This window comes from Solanum stenotomum, chromosome 1 (assembly GCF_019186545.1).
Source record: "Solanum stenotomum isolate F172 chromosome 1, ASM1918654v1, whole genome shotgun sequence".
NCBI classification, from domain to species: Eukaryota; Viridiplantae; Streptophyta; class Magnoliopsida; order Solanales; family Solanaceae; genus Solanum; species Solanum stenotomum.
Genome location: NC_064282.1, coordinates 16,799,508 through 16,826,455, shown reverse-complemented (window position 1 = coordinate 16,826,455; position 26,948 = coordinate 16,799,508). Strand labels below are relative to the sequence as shown.

Below are 26,948 nucleotides of genomic sequence, written 5' to 3'. Positions count from 1 at the left end.
ATTGTGAATAAATGACCACACAAGTTTTTTTTTGATAAAGTAAAGTTGTATTTCTCAGCAATGAGGGTATGCTGGCAACCATCAAAAAGATTTACACAAGTCCTTGTGAACTTTGGAGAAAACACAACTACAAAAAAATATTAAGATAATGAATTAGCCAGTCTGTCACACTCTTGATAATTTACTAGAGCTGCGAATGCCTAGCAAACAATCAGCACCTAATGCACATTGACTTGGCCTAACCAAGATTTATAGTTCTAAGCAGTACTCTAAAAATATACAAATCTGCTAACGTTTATTGAAACTTACAGATAATTTAGATGTGCAATACTAGGCCTACCTTCTGTACATGATCCAAGCTTTCCAAAATGCTAAGTTTAAGATATGATATCACAGCATGAACCTCCCTTCTTCCTGTTTACGAAAGCTTGGGGTGTGGCTTCATGACCCATGGTCACATTTGCGTCTAAAGACTAAAAATATCAGAGAGCACCAAATTCAATCCACAAGTATGCCGGCTATCCAATAGAATCTTCTTGGGTGGCTTCATCATCTTCGTCCATTACATCCTCATTCACTTTTTCACCGTCAACTGTCTCTGCATCAGATGCAGCTTCAGTATTCATTATGTTATCCTCATCATCAGAGCAACTTTCTGTAGCGGAATCAGAAGCGTCTCCCTCATTTCCTCCTTGATCACAGTCACTACCAACTGCATGACTGAATTGCTCCTTCAAATCAGGGGCAACAATTCCAATCATCTCACTTAGTGCTTTACGATCTTGATCCCATCTAGAAGAAGTTTTGGAAGTAGATGTAGCGCATTGACTTTCACCCACTTGAGCACCTGAATCTTGTAAAGTTGCAGGACATGCATCATTGTCTTTACTCTTAGGAGTATCATTCTCACCATGGACAGAAGGAGCCGTACTGCACGCCCAACTCCCAGCAACCTCTGAAGCCAAAAGATCAGCTGTCCTAATGGTTCCTTCAGCTTCAGTATCTTCTATCACATTATCTTCAATCACATTATCACCCTCAGCGACATTATTTGCTGGGGAAGGAGGCATACTCTCATCACAAATTGCAGGGTTCTGCACCTGAGCTTCTTTCCCAAGAGTTCCATCATCCAGCTGCATTGTGTTCTCAGCAAAAGCACAGAATTTGTTTAAATTTAAATTCCTTTCACTATTGATTCCCAAGCTCTCAGTCTCTTGCACCTGTTCTGTTCCAACAAGGTCACCCTCCATATTGGCTGCTACACCAGCAGTATCACTATCAGGGATTAGCTCAGTTCCCACACCATCTCCCTCAAGGGGTGCTGTCCCAACACCATCAACTTCAGAACCAAATCCACCCTTCACACATTGAGCTCCAGCAAATTCTACCTCCTGTGTGTCTTGTCCCCCTTCACTTCTGTTATTGCAATCATGCTTCTCTGTAGCACTTGCGTCGTCACTTGATAAATCAAATAATTCCCTAACACGCCTCTGGTTGGAAGTACTGCAGCCAGCCCTAGTCACATTGTGGCTTCCATCTCCTACTTCTTGCTCTCTTAATAGGGATCCATTCACATTCACATTGTATGGATTAAGGTCAATATCTACAGAGGTATTCTCATAATTTTCCTCATCTTTTAATGTCCTCTGCATTGCCTTCAATTGCTCCTGCTGCTTTGCAAACAAAACTGAGATCTCCTCAGTAGTAGAATAGAAAGCCCGAAGTTGTGTTTCTCTGCATTGCAAACACATAATATAAACCACCATTATATAAGGCAAGTCGAGATAGGGAAATGCCTGAAGATTAAAGGCTGCAAGCAAACACTAGCATCTCTGACAACATATAAAGAGGATAATAAAAGCTCAGCACATTACTGTGTAAATCATCGCTCTCAGTGAAATGATACATGTAATATCTTGCATGGTATCAATAATTCCATTTGGTTATTGGCTTATTTTTTAACTAAAAACATCATCTCCTTCTCAGATGGCTCAAGATTTTAAAAGAATTGTTCTGAACACAAATAGTAATGATAAAAATAAGAAATCCATTAAACACATGTCAACAGACTAGGCTGACATATGGTTATCATGAAAATCAATTGAGGTTTGTCTAATTATGAGGAAAAAGCATCACATAAAAATCCACTAAACTCGGACAACCTCTACTTTTAGCATTTATACTGCTTTATAAGAGGGGAAAAGATGGATTGTGTCAGATCCAGAAGCAATAAATTTTCAACGACATTTCTTCAATCCAGTAAATCTAATTGATATTAGTACCAGTCATACACATCTACTTCTTACCGTAGCATTATTCTTTCTCTAGCACCTTTCAGTCTTCGCCTCTCAAAATCAAGATCCCGCATTGCAGCACTTATCTCTAGTTCAAGAGCAGAAACCTTGGCCCACGCCTCTTCTCGAGCTGCCTGCTACCGACAGCAAAAGAGTTGATAGAGAGAACAAAAGAAAAGAAAGAAAAGATCAGAATTCATATTTGACATTCTCTCCTGCACATACAATTTTTAAACATGTGCTAATTTTAAAACGAATACAGATCCACTTCTAGTGGGGCACAAGTAAGCATTGGCTTCTTCCAATTATCAAACATAACAAAAATTTCATACAGAAAGGAAAGTATGTTATCTTATTTTTTTCCTTCCACATCCATGGGGCTCAATCAAGTAGCAAAAAAAGGGGAATATCCCAAGATCCATATTTCAGTAGTTAATGCCAGAAATTCATGTGGGTCATCCTACCTTTTCACTATCAAGCTCTTTGCTCAACATGTTCCTCTCATGCTCAAGTTCCTCTATTTTCTATAACAAAAAATTAGAAATGCAAGATGTCAGCTTCTCAACCAAGGAACTGAAAAGGGAAGCAATTGATATCTTGACAGCAGATACTTACTTTTTTCCTACATGCAGAAGATAATTGTTCCTCACAAAGTTGAGCTTCAAGCTGACGAACTTTGTTGTCAGAAACAACCAATTTCTGCCTGGTGTCTTCCTGTTACAAGCTAATGAATTAGAGCTGGAATGGCTTGCAGTAAGTAATAGGTAGGTTAAGCAATATTACCAACTTAGATCTCAAGGTTTCCATCAGTAAACATCTTTCCTTCTCATCTTCCTGCCATTATGAGTTGAATGAGAAAGAGGCATGACACGCTTTACTATATTCGCGAATAGAACAGGTTATTTTCTACCTGAAGCTTATTAATAATTTCTTGCTGCTCTTTTTCTCGTTTGATAGCAGATTCTGAGAGCCTTCTTATTTCCTCCTGGGCTTCGGCCTGCACTCTCTGTGTAGAGGTTTTCAAATCCAAAGCAGCCTTTTCACGTTCCTTTTTCCTCTGTTCACGCTCCTCATCTAGCAAAGTTTTCAGTTCTGAAATTGATAATTTCTGGCTGAAAAGGCAGACATCACTTCAAATCTTTAACTCACTTTTCCTAAAACTTATCACAAGCTTCTTCAGAAGAATGTGTGTTTCCAAAGAATAAAAATCAGGATAAACTATATGACATAGAGACTATTATAAGCCATGCGAGGACAAGGAGATAAATACAATAAACTGAAACTTTTGAGCTTATCTAATTAAGAACAAGCTAGAGGAAACGAAACAAGATAAATGCAATAAAGCATACTGTCATTCATGTTTCGTCTCAACTATTCCCTATTTAATCAATGTCATAAGCCATTACCTGCGTATTATTTCATTGGCCTCAAAACATGATTGCTCAGATGCACTAAGTCCTTCATTAAGGTCTTCCAACGCATGTTTCTGCTCTGCAGATACTCTACTTATGTCAACTAACTCCTTTCCCTTGGCTTCCAATAACTGCTGTACTTCTTTGAGTTGTTCAAGGTATGATTGAGAAACTGACTCCTTCAATTCTTTCATTTCCTGCAAGACAAAGGAAAGCTCACTGAGACAGGTGGACTGATGGTATTTACACACCCTTAATATTAGGAGTGATCCTGGTTTTTCATCTTATGATGCTATTGGCATTAGCAACAAAACTTAAGGAAGCATTTCAGTTTAAAGTGTTAACACAGTTGATGGTATTGAATCAACTAGCATTGGTATAACACTTGCTCTTCTACCCATCTGTCTCAACACTTTTAATAGTACCACTAATTACGTTCAGAATTAAGCAATTTCACAGCGGTTATTTATTCTGAAATCATAAAAGTAAACATACCTTCTCATGATGGTCCACAACAGCACGATTTTCATTTCGCAAGGAATCAATAGTCGCAACATGACTTTCGAGTTGCTTCCTCAGTTCCTACAAGGGTAACAGAACTGAAATCATAGGAAGGTTGAATAGGGAATGAAACCAAGTGAGCTTAACTGACTGCAAGAAACCGATTTTATTTATTTTTGATAAATGGGAATGGCGAACTACCGTATTTGACCGCTGCATGCTACGGAAGTCATCCAGAGAAATGGGACCTTCAGAAGTGCCAATTCCAATACCCTTGAGTCTTTTGCTTTCTGAACCAAATTCCTCTAAATCAGAAAAGACACAAGCATATTAGTAAAGTTAGCTTTACCCAGCTTATTAGTAAGACATCAAACATCTCATTTAACTTTACAACTGCAAGATATAGAGACAACAATAATCATTAGGTAAGGGTATAAACCCATTGATACTTATATTTAAAATATAAAAATAACAAAATCCAATACGATGATAACTAAATATTCAGCCCAAGAAAAAGTTGAGGAAGATTTGCATCAGAAATCGGCAAAGACTAAACATATCAAAAAAGAAAACTGTGTCCTCTACAATGCTTCAACTGTAGTACCAAAATTCTTCAGGAAGTATTCATTGATCAGGCTTCCTAACATTTCGTGTAAATACTTGGCCAGATTATGAATCAGAATTCAAAATTTAAACCAAGTTTGAACCAGCAAAAATGGGTATCCTACTATCAGAGTACATAAAGTTTTTTTCCCTTCAGCTAGATCAATATTCATAGAGTCCAAAGCAGTGTTGTCAAAGGCAAAAACAAAGAGATGAAACACGCCAAGTATCCTAGGGTTTTGATCGCAAAGCAAACTTGAAGCACATACTTCAGATTTGATATATATACAAAGATGTTATTATGGATTTCTAATTTGGTTTAGTGATTAGTTTTCTTATACTATATTTCAAATTTCATACTTCTAATCACAAAGCATATTCATCCATAAATTTCCTCACCAATTAATATATCTGTTTATCAGAGTTATTATTGTCTACCGTTGTCCTTTTTCAATAGGGAGCTCATGTGTGCATTGGTACATATAGTAGCGTTTTGATGCCTGCACAGCAGCATTGCCTAAGTGAGGGGAAGCCTAGCTTACGCCTATACCTACTTCAGGGCTTAAGCACCTCAAGTGTGACTTTTAACAAAATTCTCGAAGGACCATTCCAAGAAAAATTCATGAAGATAAAGTAATGAACAAGTAAGCAGTCTAACTGAACAAATTCACTAAAACCTGCAAATCATACTACTTATAGTCTACAGAATACAGATTTAGATGAAATGTTCCAGAATGAAGATACTGATGAAGGCACAGTCAATGAGAAAAATTACCTGCTTTTCTCTTCAGAACAGCAGCATCAGCTGAAGAAGCAGATATGAGAACTTCTCGAAACACAAAGGCAAATGCAAGTTCTGCAAATATTGCAAGGAAATTAAAAGTATTTACAAAGTTCCAATCATATTTATGTAAAACATATCATGCCGTGAGAAACAGACAAGACTTCAGCTACCCATCATGGTAGCAGAGAAATTTCTGTTATTCAAAAGTTAAATTATGTTTAATTTTATACAAAATAAAGAAAGTTGAGTTCTACTTTAAATACATAACAAGAGATCCTATTTTTCTTTTCCAATCAGCAGTGGTAGGGATGAGAGTTATGACGCTAAATCCTGGTAGAGAATTTCAACCTGAAGATACAATGTCAGCGAGGAGAAGGGAGAGGGAAGGAGTAAAAAAAATAGAAGATATATCTAAAGAAAACACTGCAGTAGGATCATCCCAACCGGTGGTGGGGGAGGGGCCAATTTTCTGCCAAAGAAGCACTTGGATATACTCCCCACAAAATTTTATTTATCTCATGGACAGTTAACAGACGACATTTAATGTGCCCATATACCATCGCAAACTCAGATTTAATACAATTCACACTTGTCATTCACCGACAAAATAATCAGGGACATTTGAAGGGCCAGAAAAATTTACCTAGAGAATAGAGACCTAACAATAAGGATTTTGACAGTACCATCTTTTGCTAGAAAATGTACATGTATGAAGAAGCAGCCAGAAAAGTTTCAAAAATAGATACTCTACCATGTTGAGGAGCAAACGCAATAGAGATAATATCACCATGACGAAGTCTGGCTTCTGGGCTACTTTTGTTCAACTTTTCCCAATTCAGGTACGTCCCATTTGTACTGCAGAAGAACCAAAATAGATTAGTTAACTCGTGTCAAGTTGCAACATAAAAAAAAAAGGTCGACAAAAGATGGTCAACCTTGAATCTTTCAGAAAGACTGCAGTGCAACAGTTGGTGGGATTCTCTACGTCTTCGCTGACAACCTTTTTCCTGTAGATCTTGCAATGATGTGCACTAACAGCTGGAGACAAAATCTGGAAACGGGTATTATCTACCATCCGACCAATGCAGTGTTCTCCAGATGTGAGAAGCATGTTTATCCCCTATTTAACGAAGGTCAGAATATAAAACTACAAGGAATGGTTCAATAATGTAAAGCATGATATGCTGCATACTAAATTCAATACTTAAAAGTGACAAACAGTTCTCTCTCTTTTTTTTCTTTAGTAACTTTTACTTCATCGACTGCAATCTGTAATCAGAATTAAGGTTGGCATGACCCAACACGAGCATGCACAAACAGAGAGTATATCCTCGTATATTCAATCTACGACTTGTGGTGGTAAGGATAACCCATTGGTGAAATCTCTAATCCAAATTGAATTTTTCAATTCCATTATATCTTCTAATAGATCTTCAGATACCTATATCATATGTGATAGTTTCAAATCCTTGTCTAATGGAGGCTTGAAAGACTCATCCAAAACTCTGTTTGCCGCTTTCATTTTATACTGGAATACTCAAGTCACATCCAGATATATATTTTGATGCAACATACCAGATTTTCAGTTTTGGGTCTAGCCTTTAAAGAAGTCTTGACAGGAACTTAGGATGTACCATCTTGTCCTAGTCCTACCCTTCAAGGATATCTACTTAGAAAGCTTTGCATGCAACAGCTTATTCCTCGTCAATAGTGCATATTCTCTTCGAGCACATTAAACCATTGTGAAGTCTCAATCCATTCTTAGCAGACTATTCACATTGTATCAATTCAATGGTGACTCATTATTTTGATGAACTTTTTTTTTAGGACAGTTCATTTCTTTGGTTGGAAGAAGATCAGTCAAACATGTAACTTGAAAAAAATGAATGCTAATTTTTGATACCTACATACTATTGGCAGTCTGAAAAAAGTATCATAACATCAAATTTAGATATGTGTGTCCTGTCGAAGTAAATAAACATGTAACTTATGTACATAAAATGAAATCAAAATGAGGATTTACGTAAAACTCAACAACGTCTAACACAATTTATCAAAGAATTATTTTGGTTACCAAAAGATTGAAAAAGTTCAATCCATACAATTCCTATTCTGGCGGAAGATCTACTAATTCTTAGATTCTAGTTAGTAAAAGAGATCTTGAACTAGGAAATAGACCCTCCAAGCTAAAAAGGTTATCAGTCCTACTAGTTAATAAGGACACCTCCAGTGCTAACAAATTCAATAAGAGTCGGAATACAGCTTTTTGGCCACTCTAGAATTACCAAAACTCATTTTTCCTACTCCATAAACTCCGCCTCTGTGAGCTTCAAATAATAGCAAGTCTTAAACTTGAATAAAGGATATGGATTTTGGTAATTTGAAAGGTAGAGCAAAATTGATCACTCAACTTGCCAATAATTTGTGGTTCTCTAACACTAAAAAATTTCAATATTTATACTGATTACTGAGGTTCGAATCAAATAAAGGTACTAAAAGCCCCTAGCAGAGAGAAACATAGTGCATTGTGGAGGTATTGAAGAAGAATATAGACCTGAAGACGCTTCCGGGCCTTATCGGAGATAGCAGTTAACACTCCCCAAACATCAGGATCAGAATACTGCAAAGGCTGAGACGCAATTTTCGAAGCCACCGATAGTATAAAATCTTCAGGGCTTTGCGGATTTCTCTGCAACGGTGAATTATCAATGCCATTGACATCGTTAATTTTGCAGTTATTATTGCCATTGCAGTTGCTAGGGGGAAGTGAAGAACATGACTCGGAGCGAGCTGGAGACTGGTCATTACTAGGGTTTGAGTTCAGTTTCGCTGCCAATGGCGTTGTGGGATTACCGTCTTCGTTCGCCATTATAGCCTGTAGGGAGTTGTGAAAAAGGCGGGGATTTTGAGAACCCTAATTGAACCGGGTTTTGTTGTTGTCTAGCTTCCCGGAGAAGCTGACTGAATTTGTTTGTTTTATCGTTTTGGCCCACAAACTTTGCTCTAATGCTAAATTCGTTCCGGCAATAGGGCCGGGCGGGTTTGCTCTTCCCTTCAACGTGTAAAAATTATGGAGAAAACTAACTTACCACTAATTAAAAGTTTAGGAAAAAAATAAATAAATATATATATAAAATTGCTATCAGATAAATTAAAATTGTGAGAGAGGAGATAGTCATATATTCCAAACAAATAAATGTGAATCATATATGGTATACCTACTAGATACATGCATTTGTATTAATATGGTGTGATTCGCATGACTGAGATCCCAAATACATAGAAGAGTAGCGAGCAAAATTTGTTATGCATTCCAGATACATACGAATTCACTTGGATATAGAACAAATAACACATATGACCTTACGTATCTCTTGATACATATGTTTGGTAGTATTTGGACACACCAAACTCTTGTAAGATTTGTAATATTATAAATTAAAGGACATCTAAGTAATTGGATTCAAAATTAGTGAGATTTTGGTAAGTTCTCCAAAATTAATGATATTTTACTGTATAGTAGTAGTAGAAAATTATCATTTTTATTTTAGTTTTCTTTTTCAAATGGTAAGAAAAATGTTAACAACAACGACAACTTAAGTATTACTCTCCTCCGTCCACTTTTAATTGTCATGTTGCGTTTTTCGAAAGTGATTTTGACTAATTTTCGAAGTGAATTAGTCAAAGTACTCATCGTTTGACTCTTACAAAAGAGACCATGACAACTATGGTTGGACAGAAGGAGTAATACTTTATTATGATAATACTAACATGATACGATATATTATGAAATAACACAAACAATACAGAATGTAAAAGGTAAATCAATTAACCGAGATGACTTGGAGATCAATGAATTCGGAACAATTGGTAGTTATAAAACAAAGTGGAGGAGTTCCTCATCGCATTCAAATTCATTCATTTGTTGTTTTTGCAACATCACACGCGCATCCACGCCTTGCCCAGTTTGATAATCGATCAAGAAAACATCTTCTTGAAAGGACCATTCGGTATACCCCCTCTTTCAGGTTTTCCCCATCCAAAATCCACACTATAATATGGGAATTTGCAAACATTGCTGCAAAAATACATATCACATTCATCATCCCCTGTTTCGAATGGTAATTTTCCTTTTCTTATCGATTCAACTATTTCCACAATCAATTCATTTTGTTCCACTTGATCTTTCTTGTATGCTACTTCAACTTCCTCCCTTAGATTACGAACCAACCTTGGTAATTCAGTTTCTTCCTCGTTAGTTACTTCTACTGAGAACACAGACAAGAGATTTCTTATGGCATTTCGGGGTAGACGAGGTTTGGTCATAGTACGTACGTTTAAATAGTGAACCAACTTAGATGGCCGCATTGAACGGTGAGAAGTTAGTTTTGATGCTGCTTTTGTTGCACATTTGAAAAGAAGGGCACTCACAATTTCAGCTCGTGTTGGATTTTGCAATCCTGATTCAGCTATTACCTTAGCTCGAAGAGCATCTAACTTGGCATTAGGAAAAACAAATCTCTTTTGTATGCACTCATTAACATTGGACTCAATTATTGGAGCAATCAAAGGACCAATATTAGTATTTTGCGGAGATGCAAAGACTGGATCTCCTACAAATCTAGGAGCAGAAGGAATTGATAAATTACGTGTGGCGCTAGCCCAATCTGCAAGAAAACTATGCACAGAGCAACCAGCACCGATCTTGTGTGATAGGTATGTACTGATAGCGATTCCACCACAATCAAACTGACTTACTTGAGCCACAAGTAAATTACCACCCTCATAGACATTGTTATTCCAAGGTAATCCCTTAGGGAAAACTTAACTTTCTGCATTACAATGATCGGGGTGGTTAAGTATTTCAGACATGGGACATTTTATTTGGACGCTTAACAACTCAGCACCCATGTCATTACAATCAACAGTAGCATTGCCTATCAATCTTCCCGCGTAAGGATAGTAAGAGATTAGAGTTTGTGATAAAGATTTCTGCAGTAAATGAGTTATATGAGATAATTCATGAGAATTTATTGCATCATCACTACTACTTTGTTTTTTGGGATAAAAAAAGGAAGCAGGAATATACATATTACTGAGGGATTGATCAACCAAAGATAGCTTGTGGTATTTGAGTGTAGAAGGGGTGAGAGAAGAAGGTTTGATAATGGATTTATCACAAATGGAAACAAGTGATGGTGTTAATGCTAATTGAGCCATGATTGAAAAACAAGAAAAAAGATTTATGTGTAGCTTTTAGTACAATAAATGCTCTTAGCTTATTGATTAGGAGTATTTGTTTTGGCTACCTTCATATACATATATAGAGAGAGAGCGCCAGTATATATGACCAAGTATGTACATAATATACACTACTCCCTCTGACCAAATTTGTCATGAGATTTGAAATTAGAACCTAATTTTAATTTGAACCTCTTCGATCACTAAGCAAATTTATAATCTTATGTTCAAGAGATTTAGAGTCTGTTTGGATAAACTTTATTTAAAAGAAAAACACACAAACTTATAAGTCAAAAGTCATAAATAAGTAATATCCTACTTTTGATTTTTGACTTATTTTAAAACTTTTTTTTGGACTAAAGGTGAGTACTTAAAAACACTTTTCAACATTTCCAAACACTTCCAAAATTTAAGTTCTTAAAAGTTAAAAATACCTAAAAATAAGTTAATCCAAACACCCTCTTAAAATATCTGTTTTTATATATAAAAAAAAATTATCGAAGAAATTCCATGACTACCCTCTAAAATCGCCCCTGCAAACGGTAAAGAAAGTGTATCTATCACATGCATGATCTGCATTTGTGATAGAAATAGATTAAATTTGCTTCCACTTTTCTTGCACTTCCCGTTATATATGTCAAAGTATTCTACTTAGTTATTATATGAAATATAAAATTTCCATAATATATCGGGACCCTAAACTTTGATACTGTTTATTCAATAATGCATATTTAAATTATTTTTTGTCCTATTAATTATTCCTCATATATAATCAGTACCTTAAATGTTGGCTTAGTTTAGAGAGTTGAGCATTATGTTAGGGAAAAGCTTCTCTCCGTGTTTGGCTCATCTTCACTAATACACATTTTCTACATTTTGTTTAAGTATATATATATATTTAGATAAGTGGTAGTAGCTGTCATATTTAAAATTTAGATATCTATATTAATTAAATTTAATTTAACAAGGCTCTATATCATAGTTTAAAAAAAGGGAAAAGGGTCAAAAATACCCCTCAACTTTGTTTTATTGGTTGACTATACCCTTACCGTTAAAAAGAAGTTATTTTTACCCCTGCCGTTTCTAATCTCATCATTTATACCCCTCAATTGGATAGAAAACCCTAAATTGACTTAATGTAACCCAATTTCAATTGAAATTACCCAATTTTATATTTTAACCCTAACCCAAACCCGACCGACAATACTAAATAGTAACAAATAACAACAAACCCATCTCTTCTCTTTCTCTCTCACATCTGATGAAAGACTTAGAAAGTCATGTAAGATAAGAATACATTCCTTCAAGTCTGATGCTTTATATCCCGAATATCGTTGAAGAGTTGCACTCCATAAATGTGCATTTGGTTGTAGTGTAAACCTCGAAAGGAATAGAACAGAAGCAGCCACCAAAGAACGTAAAAATTTCACACAGTTGTAATCTATGGCCCGCCACCACTTCCTTCGTATATGTATGGCCCGTAATGTAACAAAAATCTTCAACATATGATGGACTAATTCCTTGTACTTCCTGTAAATCACCATATCAAAATACTCTCATTAGCAAAATCAAATACATAACCGAATTTCCCATGGGGGAATTCAATTCAATTCAATGTCAGGCTATGATACTTACGCAACAATGAGCATCAAGGAAACGCCTAAAAGCTGAAGTTTTTGCCGATATGGGTTGAGTAAGATGAGCTAAAGGGTGTTTGAGGATGCAGTAATTACTATGGGTTTGAGCAACGGTTGCGAAGAAACACCATGAATGGGGTCAAGTTATCTTCGATGGTGTTTCAATGGAGGAAGAACATTAGAAGATGGGTTTGGGGTTTAATTTGATTTTAGTGGGTCGGGTTCGGGTTAAAAGAGAAAATCGGATCATTCAATCGAAGTTGGGTATTTTTAGCTGATTTGGGCTTTCCATCCAATTGAGGGGTATAAATGATGAGATTGGTAACGGCAGGGGTAAAAATAACTTCTTTTTAACGACAAGGGTATAGTCAACTAATAAAACAAAATTGAGGGGTATTTTTTATCCTTTTCCCTTAAAAAAAACAAGTTAAGAAAAAAACTCACCAATATCAGTAAGAAAAGTCTCATTTTTCACTAATTTTGGTTCCTTATTAATATAATTATTTTCATAATAGATGTTTTACATATCTGTTAATATCATTTCCCCAATCTAAAGTTAAGAATACTCACTTCTTCTTTTTTTTTTATCTATTTTTTAATATCTGACAAAATAAAATTATAGATAAAAATGTAATGGGGTAAAAGAGCAGCAAAATAATTAAGAATTTGTGGCGTTCATAAGCCTTCAAAAATTAGATGATGTAAATATTGATATCATTTAGTGAAAGTTTAGCACATAGATTTCATTTCTTAAAACACTCAGATTATATTGTGGAAATTCTAAATTGTTCGCAATTTAATTTGTGGAGATAAAAAATCATCACAATTTAACAAAGTAACCCCACACAAATTGAACATATTGACATATATATATATATACTAGACATCGGAGCCCGTGCTAGCACGGGTCCAATATGTATCATTTTTTGGTTCAATTTATATGACAACGACAAAATTAAAGAGTTAATCAAACTTTAATATTAATTTAAAATAGTTTAAATTTCTAATTATTGTTAACTATGGTAAAAAAAAAAAAAATTTATGCCTTTTAACATTCTAAATTGATAATTATTGTTGTATGATTTGTAATATCTTTTACGCAATTTTGAAATAATAAAGGTTATTTCTTCTTTCTCAATTTATGTGGTACTAATAAAATTTGGAGATTCAATCAATTTTTTTTGTCTTTAAAATATTCTATTGTTAATTACTGTAAATAATTGTACGTTCTAAGTAATTTTCAAATAATATATATTATTTCATTTGTCCAATTTATGTGTCACCGATAAAATTTGAAGAGTTAATCAGATCTTTTACATATTTTTATATCTTTTGAATATTTAAGTAAATAATTATTGTGATTTATAATATTTTATACAATTATTTTTAAAAAAAATTAAACAACAAACAAACAAATTCATCATAGGAAAATTACTAAAGTATCCTTGAATACATCAATAATGGGTCCCACTTTTTGTTTTAAAAAATATGCATATTGGGAGGATACTTTTGTCCAAAGTGGAAATAGAATAAGTATAAAGCATTAAAGTCTTTTAAAATTTTAAATTTGTTAATTCTTATTGTATGATTTGTAATACTTTTACGCTATTTTCAAATAATAGAGGTCATTTCTTCTTTCTCAATTTATGTAGTACTAAAAAAAATTTGAGATTCAATTAATTTGTTTTGTCTTTGAAATATTTCTAGCTATTAATTACTGTAATTAATAGTATTTTCTAAGAAATTTTCAAATACTATATATTGTTTCATTTGTCCCAAGTTATGTATGTGTCACTGGTAAAATTTGAAGAGTCAATCAGATCTTTTATATATTTTTATATCTTTTAAATATGTAAGTAATTAATTATCGTGATTCATAATATTTTATAGAATTATTTAGTATAGTAAAATAAATTTAAAAGAAACAAACAACGAATTCATCATAGGAAATTACCAAAGCATCCTTCAATACATCAATAATGGGTCTGATTTTTTGTTTTTAAGAAATTGCACATTCGAAGGATATTTTTGTCCAAAGTGGAAATATTGTGTAAAAAATGTGTATTTATTGTGATTTTAAATGTTTTGTGGGGTAATAGGACGCACGCAAAGTTAAGGTGTCTTTTTGAAAATCTAGGATAACTTCAAGTATCACTTAATGTTTTTTCTCAAAATCTAATTTACTTTCGTAAACTATATGTCAGATCAAAATTTAACAAATTCAAAAGGAATGAGTAATAAATAGCTCATACAATGACATATTTATTATTTAACTAAATAATAAATATGTAACTAAAAATCTTGTTAGCTTTTGGTTGAAAGCTAACAAGATAGTTACAATGATAGTTGCATTGTGGCTTATTTTATATATACATATATATTTGTATCTACATTAAGATAACAACGACTAGCTGCTAGATTTTCATAAATATTTCAAGTAATATGTGTAGATGACGGTATTAATTTTATTAAGAAAACAATTAAGAACATTTTTTCATGGTTTTTTGCTGGTGTTCGATATCTATATTAGAATCTGACTAAATTTGAATTCGCGCGGAAAAGTCACATATTAGGTAGTAAAGTGCTCCCTAACAAAGGTGACTCCATACCTAAGGTCTAAGGAGACTCGAATTTGAAACCTCTTAGTTAAGGATGAAGGAGTACGTACTTACTACTCCACCACAACCCTAATTAAGAACAGTTACAAAAGCATCTACTTGTGTTAATTCCACTTGAAAGGTCAAATTTAAGATAAGATGCCATACTTATGGCCTAAGTCCAGAAAAATATAAAATTAGTTGTTCACATATTTGGGGGTCAAACATGCAACACAATATTGGGGACTCTATTTAAAACATTTAACTGTTCAGTAGCAAAAATGATATATCAAAGGATTAAAAATTAGATTGGGTTTTTGTATACGATATTATTTTGCTCGTAAAGACAAATACTGAACCTTAATTTGTTGATGAATTTGATCTTATCAAACAGGTCCAAATTCTAGGTTCGAACACAAAAACTTACGAGTTGAATTGATTAGTGATGAAAACAATGCCTAGGAACTGAGTGCTTCCAACTATTAATCAGGGGAGACAGTGAAGTTTTATTAATAAATTCATATTAATTTTTTTATTAAATTTTAAATTGATTATGATATAATGATCAAGTCAAATTATTGGTTAATAAATTAGATTAATAGTTAATTAAAAATTATATGACTTAAATGAAATTCAAATTACATTTAGGGGCCCATTTGGCCATGCGATATGGTATCATGATATGAAATCATGAGATGAAATTGAAGTTTTGTTTGGACATGCGATAGGGAATTTTTATGTTGTATATTTTCTCATAAACATAAAAATCTCATAAGTTGTAAAACTATTAAAATAACCCCAATTGTTTATTCAATCTTATCAAATAAACAAAAAATTATAAAATCGCATAATAAATTATTACAAAGTTATTGTTCTCCACTTAAGTAATTGTTTCATCTAACGTTAATTTAATAAAAAAAATTGAACATAAATTGTAGTGTACTAGTCTTTAATATAATCCTCCCACGTAGTACGGACAATTTCCTCACGTTGAACTTGCATTTCTCGATCGTGTGACTGAGAAGACGAACCAACATTGTTACTTTGAGCCATTTGTTGGTCAATATCCTGTGCAACTATATCTTCATGTTCATAAACCATAAATATTTCATCACTACTTTGGTATTCTCGAAAAATAATTATGAAACACTGCACAAGCTATGCCAATTTTCACTTGTGTATCAATATCATAATGGTTCATGCCTTGTTTCAGTATTCTAAATCTATTTTTCCAAGCTCCAAAAGTCTGTTCAATTACATTGCGCAGAGATGAATGCCTATAATGAAATAGTTCTTTGGCATTTTGAGGCTCTCTTTCACTTCCTCGGTAATCTTGCAAATGATAGCATAGTCCTTTGTATGGAGCTAAAAATCCTTTTGTGTTTCGGAAACCAGCATCAACAACATAATATTTATCTACCAAAAAACATTTTATAAAGAATTACTAAAAGCATATGTGACGTAAATGAGACAACTTTGTGTAAATAAATAATATTTATTCTAAGGATGTAATTTAAAGTTATCATGTGGTGGAAATGGAAATTGTGACGTTGGTTCAACAAGTGCATTCTCACCAATATATTTGAGTAAATGAAACACTTTCACGGGCTCTTCAAGATTTTATTACTCCACAATCGTGAGGTGTGAGTTAAAGTGACTATATGTTGGTGAGAATAATAAATTTTATGTCGGTGAGAATAATAAATTTTAAAAAGTAATGATGTGATTATAAATTTTATTTACATATGAAACAAATGGTTAATAGATATAAATGTGGGATTGTTTTAACAAAATATAAACTCATGAATCAATTATTGTATTAAAATATCTCAAAACATGATATGAAATCACCATATAATTCCATATCATGATTTTTGGAGAATATGGTATCACCTCTCATGATATGGAATCATGAGATGGAATCAGCGTAAAATCGCATGTCCCAACGCTGATTCCATCTCACGATATCATATCGTGATATGGCATCACATGGCCAAACGCCTACTTAGTCTAGTCTGTTGAGTTGACAAGATGATCCCAAGTCATGTTTTTCAAGCCCAAGGACCTCTAAAATTACTTGAAAACCAAAATACACCCAAAATCTTAGTTCATGCCTATACATAGGGGTGTACATGGCCGGATTGGTTCGAATTTTTCAAATATCAAACCAAACCATTTGTGTCGGATTTTTAAATTCATAAACCAAATCAAACCAATAAAACTCGGGTTTTTCAACCTCGGGTTTTTTCGGGTTTTTCCGGTAAAGTATTCATACAAACATATAATTTACTTGTACTTCAAATATTTCTTTAGTCCTACCAAAATACAACTATCTAAGATGTTTCCTAAAAATATAACACAATATGATATGATTAATGACACTAAAATATCCAACAAAAGTAATAATAATGAAATCGCGTAAAACAAATATTGCAAATTAACAAGTCATAATGAAAATGAACATAATTTAAAAGTACTAAATCATGCTAAAATTAAGTTTAATAAGTATTAGTTACATGACTAAATATTAAAGGAAATTAAAATTAGATTATGTATTTTAATTGTCTAAACCAATGTAAAACTAAAGAACAAATATTCAATATTATTGTCATTCTTAGTGTTGAATTAATTTTCTTTTTGCATTAGTGTTAATTTGATTTTGATTTAAGCTTTATTATAATTACCAACATATGTGGACTATAATTTTTATTGGCTCATTCATAATTCTAAGTCTCAAACTTGAAATAATATATTAAAAGATAAAAACTATGAAAATGTATAAGAAATATTTAAAAATTATATCAAAGTAAATATTTTTATGTATAAAATAAAATTTTAAAATTATATATATAATGTCGGGTTGGTTTTTTTTAGTTAAAACCAAACCAACCCAAATATAGTCGGGTTTTTTTTTTCAAAACCAAACCAAGTCAAACCAAACCACTAGTCGGGTTTTTTTTCCGAGTTGACTCTATTTGCGGTTTGGTTCGGTTTTGTACACCCCTACCTATACAACTGGTTCTTATAAGACACAAAAAATGAAAAGAAATACATAGAATCTTCGGTAGTGATCCGCAAGTCTTACAAAAAAGTCTTAGTTTCCAAGTTGTGAGCCGCATATTTTCGCAATTGTGATGAGTTGACTTCACATTCGTGGTAAAGTTGCAACAAGTAGCTTATCAATTCAAGAACAAAACAAAGCTCTAGATTTGACAATCGTGAAGAGAAGAAAAAAGAGTATTATATCTTTATCATAGAATTTAAGAAAAATTATAGCTCTCGTATAAATTATTGAAATATAAATATTATTATTTATCGCTATTTTTCTTTTCTTGATTGCTATTTTTCAGGATGAAATTTAGTCATTTACTCTTTGAAAGAACTCTGGGTGGGCTCATTGTTACAGAGATGGAGCAAAAAAAGATCAAGGAATCGAGTCAAACCTGGCTCAAATTCACAAGAAGATTTTTCAATGACGAATTTAGAGATCTTTCTTATGTCATGCGTAATTATCTACAAGTAAATTAAACAATTCTTATTTGTAACATATTCTGTTTTAAAATATGAAACTTGAGTTTTTATTCAAATTTAGTCTTGGACTTCCCAAACTTGAAATAATCAAATCAAAGTGTTTTGTTTTCACGTTTTGCTGTCCAATACTTTAGTTTTTATAGTTGCAAAAAAAATAATCAAAAGTAAGACCTTGCACGTTTTGTTGTTCAAATAAACTGATTTTAAATTTTTATCCTCTAGCAATCGAACTTATCCATACTTCCATAGTAAGGCATAAGTTATTTAGAAACTGAAGTTATAACTAAATATAACTTGTGAAATATCATGATATGAAAATATGAACTTATGCCTTGTAAAAGAATTAGTACTATATTAAATAAATAACAAACACAAAATAACGATTAAGGTGCAAATGAAACTAGTCCCACTCCCATGCCTTGTCAAAAGTTAACCAGCCTCCGACAAGCCCATTTACGGTTGGTCAATGCCTGAGCCGACGGCCCAAACGTATCCATCTAACGTGCATACTGACGGCCAATGGGCTTCAAGATTTGGTTCTTGAATCTTAGATTTGTGTTTTGGCAATTAACATTTGTACTGTTCTCAGGGGAACATCAGTTTTCTCACTTCAATATTATTAGGAATTTTTATTTACTGCCTACTATGCTGTTTGTAGAGAGTTCATTGCAGGTGTCATTACAAGTGTCGAATCTGGGTCTAATTGAATCAAACATTCATTTTTACGGCAAATGTCATTCCAAGGCTAAAAGGTACAGACTACAGAGGAAACATTCATACACGAATTTTTTTTAAAAAAAGTATAGCGAAATTGCCAAAAAGAATAAACATTTTGTTATTGAAGAGGTCGGGGAAGATTGAGTGAAGCTCCTACCTTGTATTATAGTATATAAAATATATAGGTGCAAAATTTTCACCAAACCCTTAGTTTCTCATAATAATAACATGGATTGATTGCCGGCGTCTGCACCCTGTAATATGGGTAGTGGACGGTATAGATGGAGCTTGGTTATGAACAACTTCAACATAGAAATTCCTCTTATCTGTCCTCGAGGATCTCTTTATGCACGTGCATGCATGCACTGCTGCAATACTTGTAATTATATCTGTGAAAGGGAACCTTACCAGCCAATGACCCGTTACAGCAAGAACAGAGGATGTCAGTACCCGACCCACCAGGAGCAGAAACTAAGTCGGTGCCTTGAGCTTTGAGGGCTGCAGCAGCAGCTAATCTTCTCTCGGCTGCAGCTGCTCTTTTTTCCCTTTCAGCATCATGAGCCCTTTTCGATTCCTCCTGATTGGCAAAGAGAAAACATATCAGACACCATAGAAGAGATAAGAATCCTCGTCCACAGCACAATTATCAGCATGAACATTGAGAAGCAGTTCTAAAGAAATTCCAATTCAAGCAGTGATAGGTATAAGTGCACAAAAAAGATATAGTAGTTATATGTTGTGTGACCTCTTTTGATAATTTTGCTGTAAGACTAGATTGTGATTTTCCTTTAAGAGCTGAAGCAGCAACTGTTCCTCTCTCAGAGTTAGATGGAGCAGTCTGGACTTGAGCAGCCTCGGCCTGCAAAAATGATGTCACAACGTTGAGAGAGAGAGATAACAGGAGGAATGAGGATGAAATTAGCCCATTTGTGGCCTTGTGGGTGTTTAAGAGGCAAATGCACTTCTAAGCTGCTCAACAATACTCTTCTTTTTCTCATCAGAGGGAGAGAAAAAAACAAGCTAACTGCAAACTTGATTGATTGAAGGTGAAGTTTCTGAAAACCAAAAAGAGCAATTCTAGAACCTTTGCTTCAACTCATGCCATGTAATCCGGGCTCAAGCAAGAAGATGAACCAACAACTATTTTGGCAAGACCTAAGACAGGATATGGAAAAAAGTTCATGATCATAAACTGATCAGAAAATAAATTAATATGCACCTGAGCCTTTTTCTGCCTTGCTTTCCGCAATTTTTTCAACTCTTTGGCCCTAGCTTTCTTCTTGGCGTCTTTCTCTGCCTGGGGAGAGAAATACAACTGTACATATCAGATAGCTACATAATGCAGCATAAAACACATTTTCACTGGTTGGATTAATTGAAAAACATATGTTATTTTTTATTTTTTTATGACAAGGGAAACCCGCAGCCGCTATCCTTTGGGTGCGCACAGGGTAAAACCTCCGCTCTTATGCAATAGCTCGCAAACCACAAAGGAGAGGTAACCCACACTAGGCAACCCCGGTGCGACGAGCTCGACCCAGAAGGCAAACCCCTTGCTTTCGCTGGCAAGGGGTTTCGAACTTGAGACCTCCAACATGGAAGTCCCAAGCCAAAACCACTGGGCCACCCCGAAGGGTAATTGAAAAACATATTTAATGGCTGAAAATGAGAAATAACACATGCCAAAAGTAAATTAACTCATTTTGTATATCTTGTCCAGTACCTTATGATGTGATAGCTAGCCGACAGAACTAGACAGAAACTTCCATCAGTTTATCCTGGATCATGGACAAAATATATTCTCCTAGGAAGGAATTTAATGTAATTCCGCATTCACACTGTTCATATTTGTTAAGTACAAGTATACTACAAGAAGAAGATTTACACTTCAACAATGACAATGAATGGAAAAAAATATTCAGAACATCAGGTACACTTAAATTCATCTGCATTTGTGATACGCCTGATATGAAGAAACTCTAAACATCTTCTTACTACTTAACATATACAAAGAACGGAAGGTGACCAATATTATAGAGCATTCAAACAACATGCATTAATCCACTTGACAGTATATGCCTAATGACACTGTTTTACACTTCCTAAATGAGGGAACTTAAAATCTCCATGGTCATATTGAAAGAGTAATAATCAACTGAACTTTCTAATTCAAATCCCCCATTCCCTAGCTAAGAAATTGTATCTCCCACACCTAACTCAGAGATTGGAAAGCATTAGGTGGAGTGTCTGCATAAACACCAAAGTTAATAACAACGATGTCTAGATCAATTTTCTATATGATCCCATATCCTAAATATAGGATCCTTCTCAAAAAATTATATCATACATCCAAAATATAGGAACCTCGGCAGAAAATTATACCATCAAATATGACGCCCCCTAAAATAATCAAGAAGTTACCTGTTTAGCAGCTTGTGTTTCCTCCATTTCTTTAGTCAATGCGCTAGGCACCTTAGCTGCATTCCAATCCCACTTGTCAAGGTTTGATGCCATGAAGCGCCGAAATGCGTTTCTCACTTCTTTTTCAGTTGCAACCATATATGGAGTTCTCCCTCTCTCGTCTTTGAGGCAAGGATCTATTCCTTGTTCTAGAAGTTCAAAAACCTTTTCAGAATCCCCACACTTTGCAGCTTCATGTAAAGGAGTGGATGTACCAATGGTATCATTATCACTCTCACTATCACTTGATATGATCGCATTGGGAGATGGCAAAACACTAGAAGATGCTTTTGTGACTTCCTTAGTCTCCAAACTTTCCTTCAAAACCTCCATGGACTCATTACACTTGCTGCTCAAATCACTTGCACTTAATAGTGACACCTCTTCACAAGCAGGTGCAATTTCCTCATTTACTTCAAAGGATACTTGCGTCAATAAGCCATATATTCGTTTAGCTTCCTTGTAGGTAGGTCTTCTAACAGTCAAAGGAATATTTCTAATAACATTAAGCTGACAAACAAAATATGGTCGATCTCCTTCAAAAAACAGTTGCCTGTTGTCAGAAGGAGCATGGATGAAGATACAGGACGAATCAGCAAAGTAAGGCTTCCATGCTTTGAACAAATCTTGAATTTCCTGGTTAACAAACAGCAAAAATTAGAAATATGCTCCATGGTGCCTCTGCTCTCTTGCAATATGACAGCCAAACAATCCTCTCCCTTATTTTTCCTTTTCAAATCAGATAGAACCACTTCAAATAGTAAGATCAAAAAGGCAGAAGCAATCCAGTCTCATAAAAGTCCCCACTTATAAGGAATCCATTTATGAGACAATGTGTTAGAAATGGGAATTGAAGTATCAGACTATCAGTGAACAAAATATGAAGGAACTCCCAATAAAATTCATCAGAAACATGAAATAAATCTAAAATAAAAAGTTAAAAAAAGAAACAACTACATAGAAAGCAGAAGCCATAGCACGGATATGGCACCAACTTTAAGGCCCGATTGGACTGATTTGTTGAAGTGTCTAACAAGTGTTTATCAAAAAGCACCCCATCGCCACCAACATGGAAAAAAAANGGGGGGGGGGGGGATAAGGAAATTTTTTCATGATGAGCATGCAAACAATGCAAGAAAATATGTTGGTGCACCTACTTGAATGGGATGCTCTTGTTAAAATTAAGAAATATACATAATTTGACAAGCCACACTGAATAGGATATTGATGCAACATAATCTATCTTATATAAACTTCAATCCCTTTACCTTTTTAAGAGCAAGTTCATTATACCGACGAATTGATGCTCCAGCAGAGTGCGCCATCTTGCCACTTGCATCTTTTGATGATTGTTTCTTACCGGCCTTGGCCCGTATAACATATCTTAAAGAAAAGTAAAGTAATATAAATTAGCCACACTCTTAGGGTGGAGCAAGGATTTTTAGTTTATGGGTTCTGGATTACAATGTTTTTTGTTTACAGGGTTCTAGACAAGCTGTTATACGTATTAAGTAAATTTCTTACTACACATACAGGATTTGAATCAAAGCTACTGGGTAATGCCGAACCCATAGCGAAAAGTGTGACTCCGACCCTGTGTCTCTCAGAGATGCTGGAATAGTAGCTATGATTTTTCCATTAAAGAAGTATGGTAAGCGCCAGATAAAAATCATTATCGAACATGAACTTTTGCCGGGAATATAAGCAGTTTCTGACAGTGGCCACTGTCAAGGAAACATGGAAAAAGGAAAAAGCCGAAATAGCCTAACTCTTGAAGCCAAGTTAGGAATTAGGGAATGATGACAACAGTACTGAAATATGTTACAAGACAAGTTCAGAATGCAAGCCAAGAGAAAGGAAACTAGTTTCAGGGATCACCAAATCTTACATCTCAGAAGTCTGAAGGAAAGCATAGAGGACCTTTAAAATAGGACCCTCCCTGTAAGAGAGATATCTTGCTACATGCTACAAAGTGAACAACTATATAGAGAGCCAAATGAGGAAACAACTTAGTCTGTTCCTGGCAATAGAATTTTGTAGAAGAATCTTTTCAATATAAAACTCAAAAGTTCAACAAGATGCGCCAAAGATTTATTAATAAATGCTACTAAGTACATGCGGGAAGGAGGAAATAAACACAACCCATGCCCTTCAAAGAAAAATAAGGAAGGTTCTATCCACACTCTGATACTTCAATATAAGGAATAGCGAAAGGATCAACCAATATAACCGTCATATCCCATTCAGTGACATTCATTCTCATTGTGGATTGATGCTAAAAGTTAGGGTTTGTAATTTGGCTTTCTACCTGTCAATTTGAGCAATTTGTTGAAGCTCGTATTTGCACATGGTTACATAAATCGACATGTTTTATCTATTTAATCCTTTTTTGTTCCAAGAGATGTTTCATTGCATGCAATATTTTGATCATTTCTTTACCCTCAGAATCTGGGGGATACACACCTTTTATAAAACAGTCAAAAGAATTAGGTGTCGATAACTGCAGAGACCTTTATTTCTGCACGGAGCATGAATTTTTCTAGACTCTAACTTGATGCACTGATATGAAGGGATCAAACGTTTAAATATAAACTATACAACAAAAGGATTAAAAATTTCTGTAATCTACTATTAGTAGTAGTTATCAACATATTCTCACAAGATAAAAGCAAAACTTGATCAACACAGCAGAAATAAAGTTCATTGCAATGTCTAGTAAAAAATATTCTTTGAATTAGTTGTTTTGGGACGAAGATAATAGCATAAAAGAAGCATTGCACTTTTTCTTACAACAAAGACTAACCTGTGGAATGTCTTATGTGCCACAGCTGTGGTACCATCAAAAACACAGCCTGCAAAATGCCCACCTCTTGCAAGCAGCACAATCCTCAAGTGGGTATTATCCCTTGGTTCATGGATCAGATATTTCAACTTCTTAGTCACTTCATTTTCTGTCAAACAAATCCTATTCCTGATGTCATCTGCAGCAAGCGCCTTCTTGTTCTCAAACAAAATGCTCTCTGACTCATTCAGGAGTAAACCCTTCCATAGTGAAAGGATCTCCCCATTATGCAATTTTAAAAATATTTTGTTCTTGATATCTCCAACTATTCTTCGCTGCAAATCATTGGACTGACCAGATTCTTTCTCATCTTCGTCATCTGATCCAGAAATACTTGATAAATCATAATCCTTACATAGGGAATCAGAGGTCATCTCATCAAAGTCTTCTTCCTTTATAGTGTCTCTCCCAGAAATGCTTAGCTTTATCTGATATCAGTACTGGCAAGATATTACTATAACTACTATATGAACAGCCAGTATAATGCGATCAGCACCTTCAGGAACAAAAATAACAGAAAACTGGAAAAGATTTTTTTTTTTTTTGGGGGGGGTTGGGGGGGAGGTTGGAGAGGGAGGGGCTGCAGATTGAAAACTTAAGAGGGCAGCGTAACCAAGTGATAATTTTCAGAAACACAAGCTAATTTGAAGTGCTTCTATATCATAAAGAAGAATATAAAGCTGTTTACTAGAGATGATTTTAGATAGCAATGTCCTGCCACTTTCAAAATATTATAGTAGATGAAGTATTATTAAGACAAAATATCCTTTTGCTAAACACATAGAGACCAATTCCCATAAGCCCAGCTCCTAAATTCTACTAGAGATACGTTATTAGCCTATACTAGCTAATTTTAAAAGCTAAGAGCGACAAATATTAGGATATTATCGAAAAGTTGCTAGTTCCAAAGAGATAACCTCACCCATATGATTACCCATTTAACTGAAGTACTAAACGAAAATACCGAAAAAATGATTTTGTTTTCTGTCTTGCGAATTCATCTCTAAAGTTCTTTCTTTATATATCACTTACTAATGACTTCGGTTATCAGAAAAGCAGAAAATAAAAAACTTAATTTGGTTATCAGAAAAGAAGAAAACAAATAAATTTGAAGATAAAAGAAGAAAAAAAAAACTATTGAGTATTGACTACTAGCAATAAGTTGTGCTTAACCCAACAAAGGAAAAGATCTTTTGATTATCAGCCTGATGGGCGGGCGGCAAGGTGCTATTCATAGCAATTCCCAACTTCAAGAACAATGCACGAATAAGCAATATATTAACTTTTTATTTTATTTTTTTCACTTACAAATTCCTCACCCTTAATAGTGTTGTCCTAAGAAGACAGTCAATCATGTCTCAATCCCAAATCAGTTGGAATCAGCTAATTGAATCCTCTATTATTCATTATGATCTGTGCAGGTCAAGCTCGTAAATTTTATCGAAGTACATAATCGGAAAAAAAAAGAGAGGGAAGAAAAATAATACATTTAGTCGATGAATATCGGATTTGAAGTGAGAACGCTGGTCATGGAGAGACTCAAACTCGGCCTTACAAGTATTGCAAGACCACCTTTGTTTGGCGTTATTCCTACTACTCGAACTCTCCGTGTTCTCCACTTCCTTTCTGGATTCTTCATCAATGTCTACGTCGTCTAGGGTTTTGACTGAGAGACTATCGAATGGTTCGACTATGGAGAGTGGGGAAGCTGACGGAGATTGGAGGAGGCGGCAGGAATCGAAGAAATTCGCTGGTAATTCGAAGATGGAACGGTGCTTTTTTTCGTCGATTTGTTGCTTCAATTGATGGCGGCGGTTGTGTATGGTGGTGGCGGCGGCGGTTGAAGGAGGAGCCTCTATCTCCATCTTGTCAACGATGATTAAACCTACGATTCTAATTGAACAAACAGTGATAATAGTCTGCAGTTTGAAAATATGGGTAATAGCATCAGAGCTCCCTGAGGTTTTAGACAATACAGATAACCTCTTTGAAAATTAACAGGTATTCATGAACCAAACTGTAAATGTAATTGTCAAAAATAAGGATATTTCAGACCTAGTAGGTTGGTGTTAAAAGACATTTTAGAGCTGAAAGGTTAGTGAAAAGTATTTTTGTATCAAATTTGATACTAATAAATATGAAGAAAAAAAAATTTAACATTTTTTTTTGAATTTTAAATAATTTTTTTATTTTAAATTATGAAAATATTTTTAACAATTCACTTTATATGGACTAATGAGAGTATATTTTAATATTAGCGCTTCTATTTCTCCATCAAGAAGTCGTTCTTGCGAGAAGCAAGGAATATCGTGAACGATAGAGTAAATTT

General features: G+C 34.3%; 2 protein-coding genes and 1 pseudogene across 3 annotated transcripts; all 3 read right to left on the bottom strand.

The window, feature by feature from the left end:
* Positions 1–169: 169 nt before the first annotated feature.
* On the bottom strand, positions 170–8,618 carry LOC125871616 (uncharacterized). 2 transcript variants are annotated; one of them, XM_049552249.1, is made up of 13 exons: positions 8,149–8,618; positions 6,530–6,714; positions 6,346–6,449; positions 5,586–5,666; positions 4,409–4,512; positions 4,202–4,288; positions 3,701–3,903; positions 3,205–3,406; positions 3,078–3,128; positions 2,910–3,008; positions 2,759–2,818; positions 2,307–2,431; positions 170–1,734 (listed from the first exon to the last, which is right to left on the bottom strand). In XM_049552249.1, exons 1-13 carry the CDS (start codon positions 8,461–8,463, stop codon positions 519–521), a joined length of 2,832 nt encoding a protein of 943 aa, XP_049408206.1. In that variant the 5' UTR covers positions 8,464–8,618; the 3' UTR covers positions 170–518. The 2 variants fall into 2 exon arrangements, with proteins under 2 accessions (XP_049408206.1, XP_049408214.1); XM_049552257.1 differs by having other exon boundaries at positions 2,307–2,428.
* An 850-nt stretch (positions 8,619–9,468) lies between these two features.
* Positions 9,469–10,814, bottom strand: LOC125860098 (acyltransferase Pun1-like; annotated as a pseudogene).
* An 8,794-nt stretch (positions 10,815–19,608) lies between these two features.
* Positions 19,609–26,588, bottom strand: LOC125871681 (uncharacterized). The gene is made up of 7 exons (XM_049552329.1): positions 26,107–26,588; positions 24,581–25,047; positions 23,046–23,160; positions 21,739–22,413; positions 20,537–20,614; positions 20,063–20,176; positions 19,609–19,894 (listed from the first exon to the last, which is right to left on the bottom strand). Exons 1-7 carry the CDS (start codon positions 26,482–26,484, stop codon positions 19,640–19,642), a joined length of 2,082 nt encoding a protein of 693 aa, XP_049408286.1. The 5' UTR covers positions 26,485–26,588; the 3' UTR covers positions 19,609–19,639.
* Between the last annotated feature and the right edge of the window lie 360 nt (positions 26,589–26,948).

Excerpts from the sequence above, each read along its gene's own strand:
- LOC125871616 (XM_049552249.1), bottom strand. The coding sequence starts at position 8,463 with ATGGCGAACGAAGACGGTAATCCCACAACGCCATTGGCAGCGAAACTG. Across the intron at positions 3,904-4,201 it reads TTGTGGACCATCATGAGAAG|GAAATGAAAGAATTGAAGGA; the intron begins GTATGTTTACTT and ends TTTGTCTTGCAG. Across the intron at positions 2,432-2,758 it reads AAGAGCTTGATAGTGAAAAG|CAGGCAGCTCGAGAAGAGGC; the intron begins GTAGGATGACCC and ends TGCTGTCGGTAG.
- LOC125871681 (XM_049552329.1), bottom strand. The coding sequence starts at position 26,484 with ATGGAGATAGAGGCTCCTCCTTCAACCGCCGCCGCCACCACCATACAC. Across the intron at positions 20,615-21,738 it reads AAACACAAGCTGCTAAACAG|GCAGAGAAAGACGCCAAGAA; the intron begins GTAACTTCTTGA and ends TTCTCTCCCCAG. Across the intron at positions 20,177-20,536 it reads CAAGGCAGAAAAAGGCTCAG|GCCGAGGCTGCTCAAGTCCA; the intron begins GTGCATATTAAT and ends TCATTTTTGCAG.